This window comes from Castor canadensis, chromosome 8 (genome assembly GCF_047511655.1).
Source record: "Castor canadensis chromosome 8, mCasCan1.hap1v2, whole genome shotgun sequence".
NCBI lineage: Eukaryota > Metazoa > Chordata > Mammalia > Rodentia > Castoridae > Castor > Castor canadensis.
The window spans coordinates 30480852-30501175 of NC_133393.1; the positions used below are offsets into that span (position 1 = coordinate 30480852).

The 20324-nt window shown below is 37.7% G+C and overlaps 1 protein-coding gene across 6 annotated transcripts in view; it reads right to left on the bottom strand.

Moving 5' to 3' along the window:
* Carmil1 (capping protein regulator and myosin 1 linker 1) overlaps nt 1-20324 on the bottom strand; it is a 325017-nt gene that overhangs the window by 180191 nt on the left and 124502 nt on the right. For all 6 annotated transcript variants that reach the window (XM_074082734.1, XM_074082733.1, XM_074082735.1 and 3 more), the window contains exon 5: nt 8266-8387. In XM_074082734.1, coding sequence (XP_073938835.1) covers nt 8266-8387 — 122 coding nt within the window. The remainder of the gene's footprint in view (nt 1-8265; nt 8388-20324) is intronic.

The following is a 20324-nucleotide window of genomic DNA, read 5'->3' on the forward strand; positions in this document are numbered from 1 at the left end:
GTTGAATATCCCTATCTGAAATGGTGTTTCAGACTTTGGAGGGTTTTTCTTATTTTGAAATATGTACATAGGCATAATGAAATATGTTGCCTTTGGGACCCAGGTCTAAACACAGTTTTCATTTTGTTTTACATGTACTTCATAAACACAGCCTTAAGGTAGATTTATATAATATTTTTATTAACACTATACATGAAACAAAATTTCAGGGTGTGGAACTTTTCCACTTGTGTCATCATGTCAACACTAAAAATGTTTTAGGTTTTGAAGCATTTCAGATTTTGGATTTTCAGATTATGGATGTTCAAACTATAGAGCACATCAAGCATAGTTTGATCTCTTTAGTGATTTAACAGAACTTCCACTCTGTGTAATGCTCCCAGTCATCCTTAATATGCTTAAATCACCTTTCACAGACTGAAAGACATGGTGTCATTTATTTCCATTTTCTGGGTGTGTGATAAATCGACATGTCATCTGGTCGATTTGCTCCACTCCTGCAGAAAACTTCAAATGCCCACAAAAACATTTAAATACAAACATTCTGTTGACATTGAAAACATTCCTTCTACTTCTTTGTAAGTTTTCTGATTGAGGAATAATCAGGTATACTAAATTGATGTCAAATGCCATTAATTCCTTCAAGTGCTATGTAAATGTATAAGATCTATAAATGCAGCATGATTTTTCTCTATTTTACCTGAAAACACATACAATTAAGTACTATTATTCTCCAAGTTTTTAATTTAGGAGTGACTGGGTTGAAGAAGGAATGCACAATTACAATGATGTTATGGAATCTGGGGATTTGGAATGGTTCATTTTAATTCAATAGCAACACTAGTATTTCAGGCATTATTTTCTGGCTACATCAAAACAGTGAAGCCAAATACTGGGCAAAGAAATAAGAGTTGTCAGAAGCAGGCCAAGGTATTTATACAGCTGAATTAAGTAAACTTTGCACATACCAAGCTGGACTTGTTGTTTGACTTTATCTGGGATCACATTTCTTTTTAAAACTTCTTGCTTTGCTTCAGCAGAAACACAGGGCATGCCATTTCAATGACACATAGGATAGAGATCTACTATTCAAAAGCAGGACAAAGTTAAGGGAAAAACCTTTGTTGGGAAGCTGGTGAGATTAAGAATAGAAAGTGGCTGCTATGGTCAAAATAGGGTGTCAAAGGTTTGTATGTGGAAGCTTAATCTCCAGTGTGGCAGTGTCAAGGTGGTGGAAACTGTAAGAGGTGTGGTTTGGTAGAAGGGAATTAGGTCATATGAGCACCCTCTGGGAAGAGATTATTGCTGGTCTCATGGACTAAGTTAGTTCTCACAAGAGTGGGTTGCTCAGCTCCTTTCTGTTTCTTTGACATTTTGTGACACACTAGGGGGACCTTCACCCTCACCAGAGGTCAAATAGATGAGAACACTAAGCCTTGAACTTTCAACCTCCAATAACAGAAGATAAATAAACCTCCTTTCTTTATAAAGCAGCCACCCTAAGGAGCTTTGTTATACTAACAGAAAATAGACTAAGACAGTCTGGGGAAAAATAAAATTTGTAGATTTGGAAACCAGAGACTCAATTTTACTTCAAAATTAGCTCTGGACATTCCTACTCAGGGGTAAAGGGAGATCAGTTGGAGAGCAAGGGCAGAAGCAGCTAGGGAAGATGTCTGATGAACCACCCTGCAGACCTGTCCATCTGGGCTTTTCTAAGTAATTTCTTTTTTTACCAGTTCTCTCCTTCCTTTTTTGCTGAAATTTCACGAACAGAGTCTCATGAAACAAATCCATTTATTTCCATAAGAGATCAAGAACTAAACTTCCAAAAGACGTTTTTTATGTATTCTAACACTGCACAAAAGCAGTGAGTGAGGGGAAAATCCACTCCACACGTTTTCTGCCTGCAGCTAGCTGACAACAGCCTGTCAATGTGCATCATAGCACGTGCATATGCACGCACAATCTCAATCTCTCTCTCTCTCTCACACACACACACACACACACACACACACACACAGAGAGAGAGAGAGAGAGAGAGAGAGAGAGAGAGAGAGAGAATTTGCTTATGAGAAGAGAAGAGAAGAGGTCCCCTAAAAGGAAATTCTAGAAAACAGACAGGCAATGCCTGTCACTCACTCACAGGGCAGCTCTAGAGTTAAATTAATGCTGTCTTTATTTAATGTATCTAATTTACACAACACTCAGAAAATAATATGTGACAAAAAAAGTGAACTAGGTGACAAATACACTTGCTCTTCATGCAAATGTTATGGCAAACCTTGACAAGAAAAAAAGCTCTAAATAACTTTAGTCCATTGAAAGTAACTCATTTAAAACTCAATCTGAATGTTCATCCTAAGCAAGACAGCAACTGTCCCCACAATAGCACAGGCTTTTTATATGCCAGCCACTGTACAGCAAAGGACACCTGATGCTTTGGAAAGTGAGGGACTACTCTACAGAGCTGGCAAAGCACTTTTCTTTCCTTGATACATAAATTCCTAATTTGCCACTCTTCTTCCCTATAAACTCACATTTTCATATTTCAATCATGTCTGGTTTCATAAAAGCATTGTAATATCAATTTGCTAGAGTACAGAAACATTTATTATAGTAAAGAAACACTGTTGCAAAATACTCAAAAGACTTAGCCACTTTCTAAATGTATTATGTACATAAAAATCAAACATGCCAAAACATAAAAAAAAAATGTTAAGTGGCTACTATTCCATAAACTGAAGAGGATACTGACCACATTTAATCAACAACAAAATAAAAATGGAATCACATAAATGAAATAAAAACTTATGTGGTTTTTTTTTTAATCATAACCTTCAGAGAAATTCCTTTCCCACACCACCAATTTCACACACCAGCAGTGCAGGCCTTCTTTCCCACTCCTCTGGGTGACTGGCTGCACCAGCTTACACAGCTAAAGCTTTCAGCTCATATAATCCTCACAAAGCTGTATAAGTATCATTGTTCCCATTTTACAGATGAGGGCACTGAGGCATTGAGAAGTGAATTAACTTGCCTATCATCTCATCCCCTCCATGCTACAGCCAACTTGACACCTTCCAGTTCCACCCCAGCCTCTATCCACTTGGGTTCACACAGCAGTCCCACAGGACTAATTCTCCTTTTAGCATAATTATTATTTTATTCTAAAGTTCTAGAACCTTTACTACTTCCCTAGTGCCTATCCTTGAGACTTTTATTCAAAGCTCTGTGCAGTTAGAGCTCATCTTCATCTCCCAGTGTTACCCATAGGCTCCCCAAATCCAGCTAGTTAAGGTGTCCCAGAGGCAAGTGGCAGCCACACAGCATTCCCTCTCCCTTCCAACCTCCAACCTCACTGCCTTTGCCATGTGACCACAGAACTCTCCCTGGGCTTATCTATAGCGAAAATCCCACCTCTCAAAAAAGGAGAAAGCAAACAAAAATCAAATGTCATTTTCTTGACATTCCAAGTTTAATGTGAGCTTCTCTTCTCTGAAATCTGAGGGCACCAAATTTCACACTCTACATTATATTATCTGTAGGACTACCTTTGTAAAATCTTTAGAGGGCAGGAAAGATTTTACCTGCCTGAGGAAAATTAACATTTTCTAAATTAATTCTAACCTGCATTAATGACTTCATTTACTGGGGGAAAAAGATTCTACCTTCTAGCTCCATTTTTTTTAAAAAACAGCCAAGGTTCTTGATATTTAAAAAGCTGAAGGCCATAACAAAAGAGAGAGGGAGGGAGGGAAGGAGGGAGGGAGGGAGGGAGGGAGGAAGGGAAAGAAGGAAGGAAAAGTCATTACAGACAACCTTGTGAAAACAGATTAAACAACACTTAGATAATAAATATTTCCCTATTTACCCCACAGACATTGTTTTAAAGGTAAGTCTCCAATGATAGTTTAATAGTCATAATGATAAGAATTAAGCAAAAATATGTTAATGCTGATTTAATTTGAGGTGACTTTTAAATTTCATTTATAATATTTTTACTCTAAATTTTCTCTGTATTCTGAATAACCTTTCTTATTTGATGAGGTGGGAAATGTCATTTTGTGAGGGAAAAAGAGAAAGATAAACATCTTAATGTATCTTTGTAGGAAGAGATAAAAAGACAATTAATGAATATTAATTGTAATAAAAATTTTTGCTTGTTTTCTCACCAGCATTCTCTTCATTGTACGAGAGCTGATTATATTTTGAAGATTTTTTTTTTTACATATTTAACTTTGATCCTAGATATTACTTTTGGAATTACACTAGGGTAAAACTAGAAATTCAGGCATCTAAAAGTGTTGTTCCATTTATTTACAACCAAACATAGATTCTTCAAGAGCTAATTATCTAAACTGAGGGCTTCTCTGGCTCTATGCCCTACTGATTATCTTGGTTCCTGACACCTGTTCACGTTTCTATTCTTCTGTCTCTAACAGAAGTCCCCTCAGCAAAGAAAGTGACAAGAGCTGAGAATCAAGGTTTTCATGACAAGTACAGGTTATATATTTAATGGAGCAAATGACTTCAAAAAGGCTGAGAACCGAGCACCTATGGCTTATGCCCTATAATCCTAGCTACTCAGGATGCAGAGATCAGGAGGATAGTGGTTCAAAGCCAGCCCAGGCAAATAGTTCCGTGAGACCCTATATCGAAAAACCCTTCACAAAAATAGGGCTGGTGGAGTAGTTCAAGGTGAAGGCCCTGAGTTCAAGCCCCAATACTGCAAAAAAAAAAAAAAAAGGGTAGGGGGGCTGAGGATTCCAAACAATAGGTCATATGACATTATATGGGACTGATTTCATTTTGTATGTTCTATGTTATTTATACACAAGAAATATTTCCCTTACTGTCAGCTTAGATTTAAGAACTACTAGGAATGTAACAAAAAAGGATATAGTTCCACTTTTCCATCCTTTCTATTCACAGTAACCAATACCAATGTAATTGTACATTTCCCCTGTGAAAATCACATAATACAATCTAAGGAACTTCAAGAGGAGCAGCATACCTTAGCAGTCACAAAATATAAAGGGTTTATTGTGACAAGCTCACTGCCTGTGCTGAGTAGGAAAGAAAAATGCAAGTCAGGTACATGTAGGTTATTTAGATCCCTGCCAAGTCAATTTACAAATTATAAACAGTACCTTCTCCCACACTGGTCTCTGTTTGAATTGCCTCTCCTTTCCCTACTGTCTCCTCTACACCCTGTCCATCTTTTTCAGCTATATCTCACCTGCAAAGTCAGCCTGTGCTCACTTCCCATGTATACCCAGTTACCTGCTACCCCAGCTGCTTCAGGCCACCTCAGCTTAAGAGTCTGAGCCTTGGAGGCAGGACAAGGACTTTTAGTTTCCATGTTTCCCCATGTCACATCATCCAACAAGTGTTAGGCACAGAGCAAATGGGAAGTTTACGTGCTCATCCAAAGTTTTTAAGTGGCTACTATATGTCAAGGACTAGGGAGTGAAGGTTAATAGAAAACACAGCCTTTGCTCAAGCAGCAACTAGCCTAGAAATGGCAGATGTGTAAGTCCTAAACTCTGCATTCCTCTCACCCTCTCGAGATACTGTCGCAATTATTACAGCAGTTTCCAACGACAATGTCTGTCTCTGTCTCTTTCTCGCTCTCTCTTACTCACTCACCAAAATTCCTCTGTTACCTCTCAGAGCCCTAGCAGAAATTCAATAAATACTGAGTGTGTAAATGGGTAAACAGAGATGTGGCAATGCAATGTGTGCTAGTACAGGAAGTGATCACAGAGCTCCATGGACATACCTGAGCTGTATCTTAAAGAAGGAGTATGTCTTGATTGGGGGCCTATATAAAGGTGCTGGAAATATGAAAGAGTCTGTATGTCGGAATAGGCTGGATTATATGAGAGGAAAGCAATAGTGTCCTGTGCCAGGAGATTACATTTACATTTTGTCAGAAAGCCTAGCCACTAGACAGCTTATGCAAGAAAGAGATGCTACTTCAATTACAGAAAAATAACTGGTGACTCTATGGACGATCAGTTGAGGAGAACTAGAAGTACAGAGACTCATCAGGAAGATGTTGCACTGGACTGAACTAGGACAGTGGAAATGAAAGGACAAAAGACCAGACCAAGGGATAAATATATGGATTAGCTCTTAATTTGTGAGACTATGTGAACAGCCAAGGCATTAATTGAGAAAAGCTATAAAATAAAATCAGGTTTTACTGGGAAAGTAAATCGTGCTCCTGAGGACACACTGAGTGTGAGTTGCTTGAGGACAGCCTTACAGAGATCTCCAACAGGGACACTGGAGGTGGGTGTGAAGACCAGGGACAGGAAGAAATCGGGGATTTAGAAGTCAGCAGTTATGGAGTAACAGCCTCTCTAGAAACAGAGATGATTATTTAATACTTGTTGTTTAATATTAATTACCTGAATATTTTTATACAAAGTTACATGGAAAATATAAATGAAAACAGAAACTTACTAAATGTTCTCTCAGAAGAAAAAAATGGATGTATCTAACCAAAAATAAAACTGATAAGCCCCCTCCTGAAGTTCCTAGAATACTAAACAAATAAAGCGGTGTTTTAAAGAAAACAGAGGTTCTGATCTGGGCATGGTGGAGCATGCCTGTAATCACAGCACTTGGCAGGATGAGGAGGGAGGATCTTGAGTTCAAGGTCAGCCTGAGATACATAGCAAAAAAAATTCTGAATATTGTTCTGAGGAATCTTCAAAGTTCAGGGTATTACAAGCCTGTACTTAATAATTTTCTTATTTCATTGGTGTTAATTTGTAATGAAAAGAGGACATTATGAGGATATGTATACAAAGTCACATTGCTAAAATGTTGTTTGGAGGCAATGAATTATAGTTATTATGAACTCATGATTACCCCCAGATAGTCCTCTGGTGGCTTTTAGGATGATGAGGAAACAATTCCTAAGAAAGTTTTAGTTCTGAGTATAACTCCACTGCTGGTTCACTCCTCCATGCACACATGTGTGAGCGGAGATCAGCAGGTGTTTGCCTTTAAGACACACAAGAGCTGAAATTCTAGCCAGGAAGGAGTCAGGGAGCAGCCCCATCTCACCCCCTCCACCTCACTGACTTAAGGCTAGGCACACTCAGCTCCTTCGCTATCCTGCTGTTAAGACTCGAGCTTCAGAAGAAGGAACCATCTAGGGCTGTGGAGGTGGCTCAAGTGGTAGACCACCTGCCTAGACAGCTTGGAGGCAGGGAGAGAAAAAGGAGGAAAGGAAAGGAAGGAGGGAGAGTGAGGAACAGAAGCAAGCAGGTCCCCTAAGGACAAAGAGTTTGAAAGACAGTTCCTAACCTCACTGTGCTCCCTTCTATTACCCAAATGCTTTGAAAGACATAATAGCTAATTTTCTTCTGTTTTGCTCTTGATTTGCCAGTGGGGATTATAGGTACATGTTTCATGAAGGACAACAGTTTCCAGAATTCCCCTCCTCCAGTAACCACCAAGAAAGGCCACTGACCATCCTATATATATCTGCATAAGGCCTCACAGCCTCCCCAGCACACTGGGTACAGTAAGGGGTCTCTACAATCTCTGTATGATGCCCTTCCATCAGGAAGGGATTCTGGGCTACTATTTTACAGAATCGTGCTTTCTGACATCAGCATCTCTCTGCCTTTCTACCTCAGTTAATCCAACCCCCCCAGTCCAACAACCCACACACTCCCCAACTACAGACTGTTATTCAAGCACACGATCCTTACTGAGAACAATTAGGGCAGGTATGAACAAAACTTGCTAACATGCCTGGTGTGTACTTCACGAAACTAAGCAGAAAAATTAAAGCACTTAATTGGTTAGCTGAATTAGGTTTCTTGTCACTGAAAAGGGAAATAAAAAAACAAGGAAAAGGTCTAGCTCATGAAAAATAATATTCTTCATGCCTTAATACAAACATTCAGTCCCTGGCATTGTGCTAATAACTATCGGTAAAACCCACCCTAGGGTAAATCTAGAGTTAATTGCAAAGGTTTCTGTTTTAGTCTCATGAGCTGGAGGTAAAGACTGCCAAATCTTTCATCACTCAAGCTTTTTAATAGGGCATAGCCCTATAGAAAGCTTCAGACATAAAACACAAGGGTTCAAATTAGGTTTTGATATTTAATATCTAAGAGAAGAAAGGAAGCCTGAGAGAGGAACCAGGTAATGGGGCAAGAGGAAGGAACTTTTGCATTTGCCATTTTGGGAAAGCAAAAGATCTCTGCTCTCCTCAGCCTTCCCCGGAGAACTCACACTGGGGAGAGGCCAGGAAATATCTTCCGCAGGCACGTTCCAATGTGAGCCAGCACATCATTCACGTCCTCAGGCGACGCCATCTTCATGGAAATGCTGCACTTGTCAGTTTCCACAACCATCTGCGAGAACAGGGTTGGACACATCTTAATAATGAGTCACATTTCTTCCCCTTTTAATTTTAAATATTGTAAACTATGTAGTCACACAGAAATATAGCAGCTCTTCAAGAGGCACTTCATTGGGCTGGGTGTGGTGGTGCACAGCTATAATGTCAGCACAGGGAGGCTGAGGCAAAAGATTATGAATTCAAACCCAACCTGGGCTACACAGCAATGCCCTAACTCAAAAAAAACAACAACAAACAAAAATTAAATGATGTCGAAGCATTTCCTTCAAGCACTTGCTAATTTAAAACTCTTCCTAGTTTAAGATTCATCCACTTGAGTAGCGAGTGGGAGAGGGTCTAAAACATCCAGGAACTGAAGCAAATTTTTCTAAGGGCCAGCTGGTGGATTCAGATTGACCTCACATTCACACATGACTTTCACCAAGACTTTGTCCTGAGATGTAAACTTACATAGTTGTCATCTTCCTGCAATGACTATGTCTTTCTGTGAGTACCTGAGGGCAATCTGTTACTTTAAACACACACACACACACATTTTAAAGATAAGGAACTTTATAAAATATTTAAATGAAAGTTAAAAACCTCTTACCTGGGAGCAAAAGAAAAATCAAGTACTTATAAAAACTTCAGCCTTTCTAAGAATGGGAGGTTTGTGGAAATGAATATATCAAAGCAGCAGAGAAATAAACTTTCTTGTGAAGCTTAATACTACACAAAGCCTAAGCTGAAAATGGCCAAAACTTAAACCAAGGAGTGTTGAGACTGAAGTCACACAGCCAGTTTTACAAATAAGTAAATATAAATCAACCTAAAAAGGAGGGTAGGTCACAAAAGAGACAGGTTGAAGATGGACACATTTCACATAAAACGAATCAACTTCACTCACTGTTTTTTTTAAGATGGTATTATCTTGACTCAAAAATATTTATGTAAGCCTGTAATCCTAGCTACTCAGGAGGCAGAGATCAGGAAGATCGGGGTTCGAAGCCAGCCTGGACAAACAGTTGGCGAGACCCTTTCTCAAAAAACCCTTCACAAAAAAGGGCTGATGGAATGACTCAAGGTGTTGGCCCTGAGTTCAAACCACAGTACTGCAAAAAAAAAAAAAAAATTATGTAAAATGCAGTCCTTTTGAATAGTCACATCAAATATCACATGTTGACTTCTTATTAACACAAAAAAAAAAAGGTGGGGAACACTATATATGCAATTAACCCATTAGAGGAACAATTTTTACTGTCTGCTTTAGATTTTCCTAAAATTAGTCTAATTGAAGATAATAAAAATCTAAGTCTTTGAATGCATTTATGTTAAAAGGAAAAGCAAGGTATCTGTCAAAATGAGGAGATCAAAGTAAAGGGTCCTTACAATGTTACTTTTTCATAGAAACCCCCAGAGGAATTTGCCAACAAGTATTTTATAAATATCACCTCTGCCAGTTAGGGGTGGGTGGGTGTGTGTGTGTGTGTGTGTGTGTGCGCGTGCGCGTGCGTGCATGTGGGGGGCAGGGGGGGTCTTAAATTCTAATTTTCAACATGTTCCTCCAAGACTTGATGAAAAAAGATGTTTTAATTCTCTAGGCAAAGTCTGCATTTGTTTTCTACAGGATGGCTCAACAGATCCTTAGCCTTCCCCACCAAAAATAAAGGCAACAATCATTATTGTTCAGGGAGCTTTTATACCTGGAGGTGTTCACCAAACCTCACTACTGCCACAAAAGGTCTTACATCAGACTCTGGCTGGTGGCTGCTTTGTGCAGTTAGGCTCACATGTCCACATGCACACATCAGTGCACATGCATGATTTTAAAAAGCCAGATAAAGGAGACACCATTATGTCTGTGCTTGACACCCCACCCCCAAGCTACCCACCCTGAGTAATTATATTTTTCACTACAGGGTACTTTTACATTCTTCACATCAAGTGCATCTATTCAGTTCACAGTTTGGGTGCAACTAATTAGTAATTAGCTTATTTTAATTTCACTTAATCTTAACACCTAATCATCCCTAATTGCACAGGATTGAATAGAATGACAGGGAAGAGAAAAGGTGACAGGTGGGAGAAGAAAGGAGGCCTTCAAATTCAACCTTACATGAAAGCACTCACAAAAGCCCTGCCGAGGATGCCACCACCTTTGCAGAATGCAAAGCATGCAACAAAGCCACAGAGGTGAGACCAACACAATACATCATCTCCTCAGAGAAAAGGACTCCCTGTCAAGTACCTTGCTCTCTCTTCTTTCAGATGGGGGGAAACAAGACGTTTGAAACACTCCTTACTTTGGCACATGGCACAACATAACCCATAACTGCTACTATATATTTAAAATAATAACCAGAGAGGCTGGGAGTGTTAATCTCAGAATAGAGCACTTGCTTAGCATATGTGAGGCCCTGGGTTTGGTCTCCAGCACCACAAAAAAAATCAATTCAATTAAAATGATAATTGAATATAAAATACCTTGCTTATGATTAAAAATTCCCACCCCATTCCATCTTCTTTTTGAAAGGACTAAATTTCAGAGGCAGCGTTATTTTGTTTTTGTTTTTGTTTTTAACTAAACCCAACACATAGATCTGTGAGGTATTTTCTTTCCTCTAACAGAAATAGTCAGAGGTGGATAACCTCTGTCATCTATGACAGAGCAAACAGTTAACCTTATAGTTTGAAGAGAAAAATCACAGCAGGAGTTCAGCTGCACAAGAAACAGTCTAAACAATTCTTTAACTATAAACCTATATTGCAACTGGCCTCTATTTACTGACCATGGAGGCAATGGAATTTGAGCACCAGAAAGTGCTATGACATTGACACACATGTAAAATAAGATAAAGGCCTTCTATATTCCTACAAGGAAAAGAGCAATAATAAAAGTCACTCTTCACTAACTCAATAACACATTCACTCACTCATATACAATGCAATGCATTATGTTCCAAATATTTACCTGAATTTATAAATGATACTTAACTAATGATAAAACTAGCAATAACAAAAATGCTGATAAATCCCAAAGAACCTTTGCAAAGAGATCCAAATCAAGATTACCACACAGAGATGCTACTATCCTTATGACTCCACATAAGAGAACATCAAAATTAAAGACTCAGGGAATTGAGACTACCCAGGTTACTGGTTCTCAGCCCTCAGAACACAAGAGAATCAAATGGTGCACTTAATAAAATACGTATGCCCACCTCAGACTTCACTGCATCCTGACTCTCCTGTGCACATGTTATGTGCCTGTGTATGTGGGGGCATACAAGGAGAAGGATACTGCTGAAGGTGTCTGTATTTTTAAAAAGAGCCACAGGTAACTGTAAAACATCAGATCTTGAACACCACTAGGTTACTGGACTGCAGTGTCTAAGATGCTAGTCCCATTGTGGAAGTCCATTATTCCACTCTAATTTCTTCTCCAAGGCCAATGCCTTGGCAAAGAGTTAAACTGAAGTACTGTTGCAGAGGTATTCTGTTTTTTTCTTTCCTTCCTTTCTCCCTCCCTCCTTCCCTCCCTCCCTTCCTTCCTTCCTTCCTCTCTCCCTCCCTCCCTCTCTTCCTCCCTCCTTTCCTCCCTCCCTTCCATACTGGGGTTTGAATTCAGGGCCTCACATTTGCTAACCAAGCAGTCTACCACTTGAGCGATGTCACTTTTTTTGCTTTATCTGTTTTTCAATTGGGTCTAGTGCTTTTGCCCAGGGCCAGCCTCAGACAGAGATCCTCCTACCTCTCCCTCCACCATAACTGAATATACCTGCATGCACCACCATGCCTGGCTTATAAGGCATCACTAAATTTTTGCCTGGGCTGGCTTCAAACCTTGATCCTCCTATCCCCACCTCCCAAGTAGCTGGAATTAAAGGTGTGAGCTGCCTTGCCAGGCCAGCGCTATTCATTAGTCACTTACAATGAAAGAACAGCTCCATGGGGCTGAGGAACATTGCTTTCTACCCAGTTCCTATGAATGGTAGGCATACAAAATGTGGTTAAGACCCATTCTGGAGGTCACACAGGAAAATTAAGTCTTACAGCATCAACATCCTTCCTCATAATTAAATACCACATACAAGTCATGTTTTGAATATAATCTTGACATTAATATTTCACAATGCCCTCTACTCCTATTCCAATCCCCAAATCATTAAGACCAGCAAGAAGGCTCCAGTTACATCATTATGCTATCATTCAGGAGTGATATGCATATGTTTGACCAGTTGGGCAAACATATGTTGCTACCATTTTTCTTTAAACTCTAGTTTCTGGAGAGTGACAACACATAGGATAAAACACTGCTCTAAGATGAACTGTGGAAAAATTCCAAGGATTTATATGTAATCTCAATTAACAAAAAGTGACAATTTCTTTTAGAAGCAATACCAACCAACTACACATACCCACTTTCTCTATAGCTTTAAAAAGCTACAATAAGAAGAAACAAAATAAAGATGAGTGCAAGACTCAATGAAACAGAAAAATCATTGAAACTACAAAGCCAGTTTTTTTTTTTAAATGACCAAGAAAACTGATAAACCTCCAACATCACTATTAGGAAGAGAGAAGGATGGAACCAAATTATCAGTGTCAGTAATAATGTGCAGATCTTCACAGGATAATAATTGGATACTCCGTGTAACTTTATCTTAATAAATTCAACAACTTAAACAAAATGGACAAATTTCTTTAAAAACACAAACTACCAAAGTGCACTCAAGAACAAAAATATGAATGAATCTATTATGTACCCATGAAAGACGCAGAGTTTTACCAGGAGAGGTGGTGCACAACTGTAATCCCAGCACTCAGGATGCTGAGGCAGGAGGATCTCGACTTTGAGGCCAGTCTGGGCTACATACCTAGTTTAAGGGTAGTCTAAGCAACCTTCTGAGATCTGGTCTCCAAAACCCCAGAGCTGGGAGTACAGCTCAGTGGTAGAACACTTCCCTAATGTTCACAAGGCTCTGGATTCTATCCCCAACACCACAAATTACAAAAAGAAAAAGAAAAACCAAATAAGAGCTTATCATTGGAAAGCTTTCCATGTCACAGGTTGACATGGAGGACAGTGAGGTTATCTTAAGGCCCAAATAACTTCACTGGTTAATCCAACTAAAAATTCAAGGAGAATTAATAGGAACTCTGCATAAAAAAATTGAAGAGGAGGGACTACTTTCCAATTCATTTAAGTCCATCATTATGCTAATATGAAAGTGCCTAACAAAAATATTAGAAAGAAAACAACATCATAAATGCAGGGGAAAATTTTTACCACAAGAAATCTAACAAAATATAAAAAGGATAACACATTATGACCAAGTAAGGTTTATCCTAGGAAGGGAAGATTGGTTTAACATTCAAAAATCAAATAAATATAATTCCTCATTCAAAAAGAGAAGGAAGGGATCACACACACATAATAATCATACAATAATCTCAATAGGCAGAGAAACAAACACTTGACAAAAATCCAACTGTAATTCCCAATAAGAACACTCAACAAAGTAAGATTAGAAGGAATTTCCTCAATTGGTAACAGGCATCTATTTAAAAACCTGCAGCAAACATCATACTTCATGGTGAAAGAATCACTGCTTTACCTTGAAGATTAAAGACAAGAATGTCTGTTTTTGCCACTTCTCTTAGCCACTGTGCTTTAGTGTCAGCTAACACAGTTGTCAAGGTCTGAGATTGGGTTTTACCCTCCTTCTAAACCAACAGATTAGCCTGTTACTGTTTCATCGATACTGGCAGAAGTTAGAAGGGTCCAAGTTCTGAAACCTAGCATTTTATTATTAATAGCACAAAGGACACGAGCACCACACTTGCACAGACTTCCCCTGCTGCCTAAGCCCCATAGAGCGATATGGAGGGATCAGATGGAATGTCGTCACACACTGGGTTTTCACAGGAAAGAACTCAACTTCATTAAAACTACATTTTTTCAAAGCAAATGTTCGTAAAGCCTGCTTTTTGTTTGAAAGGGACCCGTTTCATCATTCTACAAGGTTGCTCACTGCAAAATAGCCCTGAGAAACAGCCTGGGTAAAGTGTAGTCATAGAACTGAATCTTAGGCGTATCCAGAAAGACATACAGGAGCATGAGAAACTCATACAAGCGTTTCTCCCAATAGCACAAGGCAAGAAATAAATAAATAAATAAAAGACATCCATGTTGAAAATAAAGTGCATTCACATTCACAAATGGCACCATCTCTGTAGAAAAATGATGCAATTTGTTCAAAAGCTTGTAAAAGCACAAGGTAAGTAGGATATAAGAGCAAATTTGCAAAAATCAATTGTATTTATAATATCAGCAAGAAACAATTAGAACTTGACATTTAAAAGGCAGTTAGCATGTGTAACACCAAAACTATGAAACAGGAATAAAAGTGACAGAAGACATACACTAAAAAGCCACAACAAAACACTGATGAGGGATAGCAAGACCTACATAAATGAAAGCATAGACAGTTTTCTTCGCTCAGATATCTTGGTAAGATCTCAATTCCACCCAAATTGATCTGTAGGTTCAAAGTAATCCCAATCAAACTTCTAGCAGACTTTTTGTAGAGACTGAGGTGATTCTAAAATTCTTATACAATTGCAGAGGACCTAGAATAGCTACAATTATTTTGTAAAAGGACAAAGTTGGAGGACTAACACCATCTGATTTCAAGTATCAGTGTAAAACTATAGTAATGGATCAGTGTGACAGTGGCACACAGACAGATGCAAGGGGTAGAATCCAAAGTCTAGAAATAGACCCAAACTTAAATGCATAACTGATTTTCATTAGAAGCAAAAACAAGTTCAGTGAGGAAACAACAGTCTTTCAAACAAATGGAATTGGGACAAGAGGGTATACTCTATATATCTACACACAAAAAAAACTCTAATCCATGCATTTTTATGCTTTACTTATTATTTTGATTCATTTAATTTTTTGCATTTTATTAGCATTCATTAATTGTACAAAAGGGTTTCACCGTGATACTTCCATAAATGCATACAATAATAAAAGTACTTCAACCAAATTCACCCTCTCCTTTCAACCTCCCCCATCCCACTGGTACTGACCCCAAAAACTATCCCTATTTTACATTCCTATCATTCAATTTTAAGGACTATATTCCACATATGAGAGAGAACATGCAATATTTGTATTAATCTGTTTTATTTTGCTTAACATGATTTCTAGTTCCATCCATTTTCCTGCAAATGATGTAATTTTTTATGGCTGAATAATACTCCATTGTGTATGTATAGCACATTTTCTTTATCATTCATCAGCTGATGGGCACCTGAGCTGATTCCTTATTTTGGGTATTGTGAATAGTGCTGCTGCAAACATGAGTGTGCAGGTGTCTTGATTATATACTACCTTACATTCCTTTGGATACATGCCCACACGTGGTGTTACAGAATCATATGATAGTACTATGTCTACTTTTAGTTTTGTTAAGGAGCCTCCATACTGCTTTTCATAGTGTCTGGACTAATTTACATTCCCACCACAGTGTGCAAGGCTCCTTTTTCCCTGCATCGTCACCAGCATTTGTTATTGTTTCTGGATGATAGCCATTCTGACCAGGGTGAGATAAAATCTAAATGTTGCTTTAATTTTCATTCCCTATATGGGTAAGGATGTTGAATATTTCCTCATATATTTATTAGCCAGTTGTATTTCTTTTGAGAACTATCTGTTAAATTCATTTACCCATTTATTAACTGTATTCTTAGCTGTTTTGGTGTGTAACTTTTGGAACTCTTCACATAGTCTGAATATTAATCCTTTATCTGATGAATAACTGCAAAGATTTTCCTTCCTTCTGTGGGTTTTCGTCTTTGGTAATTGTTTCCTTTGCTATGCAGAGCTTTTTAATTTGATACAATCTCATTTCTTAATTCTTGTTCTTATTTCCTGAGCCACTGGGGTTCTACTCAGCAAAGTGTTACTTATGCCTACATTTTTTTAGAGTTTTTTTTTCCCCTATGTTTTCCTCCAGTACTTTCAGAGTTTTAGTTCTTACATTAAGCCCTTGATCCAATTTGAATTAAATTTGTACAGGATGAGACACAATTTTCTAGTTAAAGTCTTCTACATGTGGATATCCAGTTTTCCCAACACCATTTCTTGAAGAGACTATCTTTTCTCCAATGTAAATTTTTGATGCCTTTGTCAAAAATCAGGTGGTAGTAGCTGTGTAGGCTTATCTATATGCTGTTTTTATCTATGTCATACTGTTTTTGTTACTATTGCTCTATACTATAATTTAAAGTCTGGTATATTTTGATACCTCTGTCATTGCTCTTTTTACTCAGGATTGCTTTTGCTACTTGGGGTCTTTTGTGCTTCCAAATGAATTTTAGGCTTGATTTTTTTCTGTTCCAATGAAAAATGACATTGGAATTTTGATGGGGATTACACTGAAACTATAGATTTTAATAGTATAGACATTTTCACAATATTACTTCTGCCCATCCATGAACATGCCAATCTTTCCATTTTCGAGTGCTTTTTTCAATGTTTTACAGTTTTCATTGCAGAGGTCTTCACCTCCTTGGTTAAGTTATTCCTAGGTATTTAATTTTTTTAGAGCTATTGTGAATGAGATTGTTTTCCTGATTTCTTTCTCAGCTTCTTCATTATTGATATATAAAAAAGCAACTGATGTTTTAATGTTGATTTTGTCTCCTGCTACTTTGTCAATAGTGTTTATCAGATGGGAATCATTAGGGTGTTTTAAATAAAGGACCATATCATCGACAAATAGAGATAATTTGACTTCTTCCTTTCCTATTTATATACCTTTTATTTCTTTCTCTTGCCTTATTGATCTGGCTAAGAATTCTAGCACTCTGTTGAATAAGCAGGGAGAGAATGGACACCATGTCTTCTTCTTGACTTGAGAGGAAATTGTTTCCATTCTTCCCCAATTAGAATAAGGTAGTTTACTATATTATATTGATTGATTTGCATATATTGAACCATCCTTGCATCTCTGAAATGAAACCAACTTGCCTATGGTGAATGACCCTTTTAATGTGTTGTTGAATTTAGTTTACAAGTATTTTGTTGAGAATTTTTGCATCTATGTTAATCTCAGAAATTAGACTGCAATTTTCTTTTTTTTTCTCATGTCCTTGTCCAGTTTTGCTATCAGAGCAAAACTGGCTTCACAGAGTAAGGTTCATATGTTTCCTTCCCTTTCTATTTCATGGAATAGTCTGTGAAACATTTTTATGGCTGGTAGAATTCAGCACTGAATCCATCTAGTCCTGGGCTTTCCTTTGTTGGGAGAGTATTATCGCTTCAATTTCACTGCTTGTTACAGATCTGTTTAAGTGGTTTATATCCTTCAATTTTGATAAGGAATGTGCATCTAGAAATTTATCCATTTCTTCCAGATTTTCTAGTCTATTAAAATGTAAGTTTCCAAAGTATTCCCTAATAATCCTTTGGATTTGATTGGTATTTCTTATGAAATTCTCCTTCTCCTCTCTAACTCTATTAATTTGGGTCTTCTCCCTCCTTCTTTTGGTTAGTATGGCTAAAGGTTTGTCAATCTTGTTTATCTTTTCAAAAACCAACTTTCTGTTTCATTGAAACTTTGTATTGTTCTTTTTACACTGCATTTTTTTAATTTCTGCCCTGACCTTTATTACTTCTTTCAATTCACTGCTTTTATGTTTGGTCTGATTTTGTTTTTCTAAGAACCTGAGATGCATCCATTAGGCTATCTGAAATCTCTCTGAGTTTTTTAATGTAGGACTCATAACTATAAACTTTCCTCTTAGCACTACCTTTCCTATGTCCCAAAGGTTCTGGTAAGTTGTATTTTCATTTAATTCTAGGAATTTTTTTATTTCCTCTCTATTTCTTCAATGACCTACTAATTATTCAAAAGTGACTTGTTCAGTCTCCATGTGAGAGAATAGTTCTATTCTATTGTGCTCTAATAAAATACAGAAAGTTATTTCAATTTTCTTACATTAGTTAAGACTTGCTTCATGTTCTAAAATATTTCCTATTTTGGAGAAAGTTCCATGGGCTGCTGAGAAGCATGTGTATTCAGAGGCTACTGTAAAGAATATTCTATAGGTGTTTACTAAGTCCATTTGATCATACGTTGTTTTTCATACAAAAATTGCTGCAGTATGGATCATAAATCTAAAGCTGTATAATATCTGATAAACAACATCCTACAGCCTTGCATTAAGCAAAGATTCACTTATTCTGATACCAAAAGTACAATTTATAAGAGAAAATATTAATAAATTAGACTTCATCAAAATTTAAAATTTTTGCTCTTTAAAAGATACTGTTAAGAGAAAAGTCAAGCACGGACTGGGAGAAAGTACAGTAGACCCTTATGATCTGATATGGTTCCAAGGAGACCACTGTGGAGAAAAAAACTCAATGTTCAGGATATGCAGAGTTCAGTGCTTAGCTGTGGGTATTTGATTTTTTTTTTTTTTGCCTTAACACCTCCCAACTTCCACTACAGACATGCTGCCTTTCAAAAAAACCTCAAATTTTTACTTTATCGCTTAAATTACACATAGTACATGCCCATTTTGGCTTGGAAGGATTACTATAACTTTTACCTTTAAGGTAACTATTTCCTTTTGGAGAAGATTTTCACAAAGTTAAGGTAGGAAAATACTCAGCAGATCACACAATTTCAACAAAACTGACAATAACACAGTACTGAGAGCTTCTCCACATAAACTGAGATGCATAATATGCACAGAGGAGTTTGAAATTTTGGTTTTTGAAAATTTTTTTTAATCTTTTTTTATTTATTATTATTTGGGCCACACTTGGCTGTAACCACATGTAATAAATCCATAAAGAAGACAGGTTTACTGTATGTATAAGTCAGATAGCTCATAAAGAACTTGTATCCAGGATATTTTTTTCATCTCTCAAAACTCAGTAAGAAAAAAACTCAATTTTAAAAATAGTTGAAGACTTGAACTGACACTTCCACAAAAAAGACAAATGGTGGTAAAGAAACAAATGAAAAGATACGTGACACAGTTTTCCCTTAGGGAAATGCAAATTAAAGTCCCAATAAAAAAGTACCACATACCTATTTCAATGGCTAAAATCACACAAACCAATCCTATCAGTGCTAGGGACAATGTGAAAAAACTACAGCTCTCATTGGCTGCTGGTGGCAATGTGAAATTGCACAACCCACTTTGAAAAGTGGGTTGGCAGTTTGCCAAAGAGTTAAACATATACCTACATAGGATTCTGTTATTGAACGCCTAGCTATTCAACCATGGGAATTCAACCTCCAATCATGGAGAGGGGCACTATTTTCTCACTCTCTCTCGCTCCTGGTTATTATCAAACCTAACTGGGCTTAACTAGGGGCAACTTGAGCTTCAGAAAAGACACAGGATAGACAGCCAGCCAGAGAGAGGGGTCAGGTGTGTTGGGCGCTCAGGTGCAACCCTCATTGCTTCTTTTCTCTCTCTGTATTCTTTACTCCTTGCAGCTCTTTAAAACCTTGCTTAAAACCTCTTTCCTGATACTCTACTGCCCCATGTTTTCTATCAGCTTATCTTTAGCTAATCCCTCTTAAAGTCTTTTGCCCCCAGGGTTGCAGCTTTTCTTTAGCATTCTTTCTTTAGCTTTCTTAAAGCCTTGTGCTCAGACTTGGAAAGTCTCCATCCTCTATCTTATACTGTCCCATGTTCTCTTTGGCTTTTCTCTAGCTTCCAAAGCCTATGGTAAAGTTCTTTCTTTGGCTTAGCTTTCTAAGGCCTATGTTAAAGTTCTCAGTGCAGACTTTTTATCAACCCCTCTTTAGCCATACTTTTTTCCCTTTAGCAATTCTTTTCCCTTCCAAAAGCTTCCCACACCAAAAAAGCCCAAAGCAAAAGCCAAAGCCCCAAAAACCTTCCAAAACCCAAA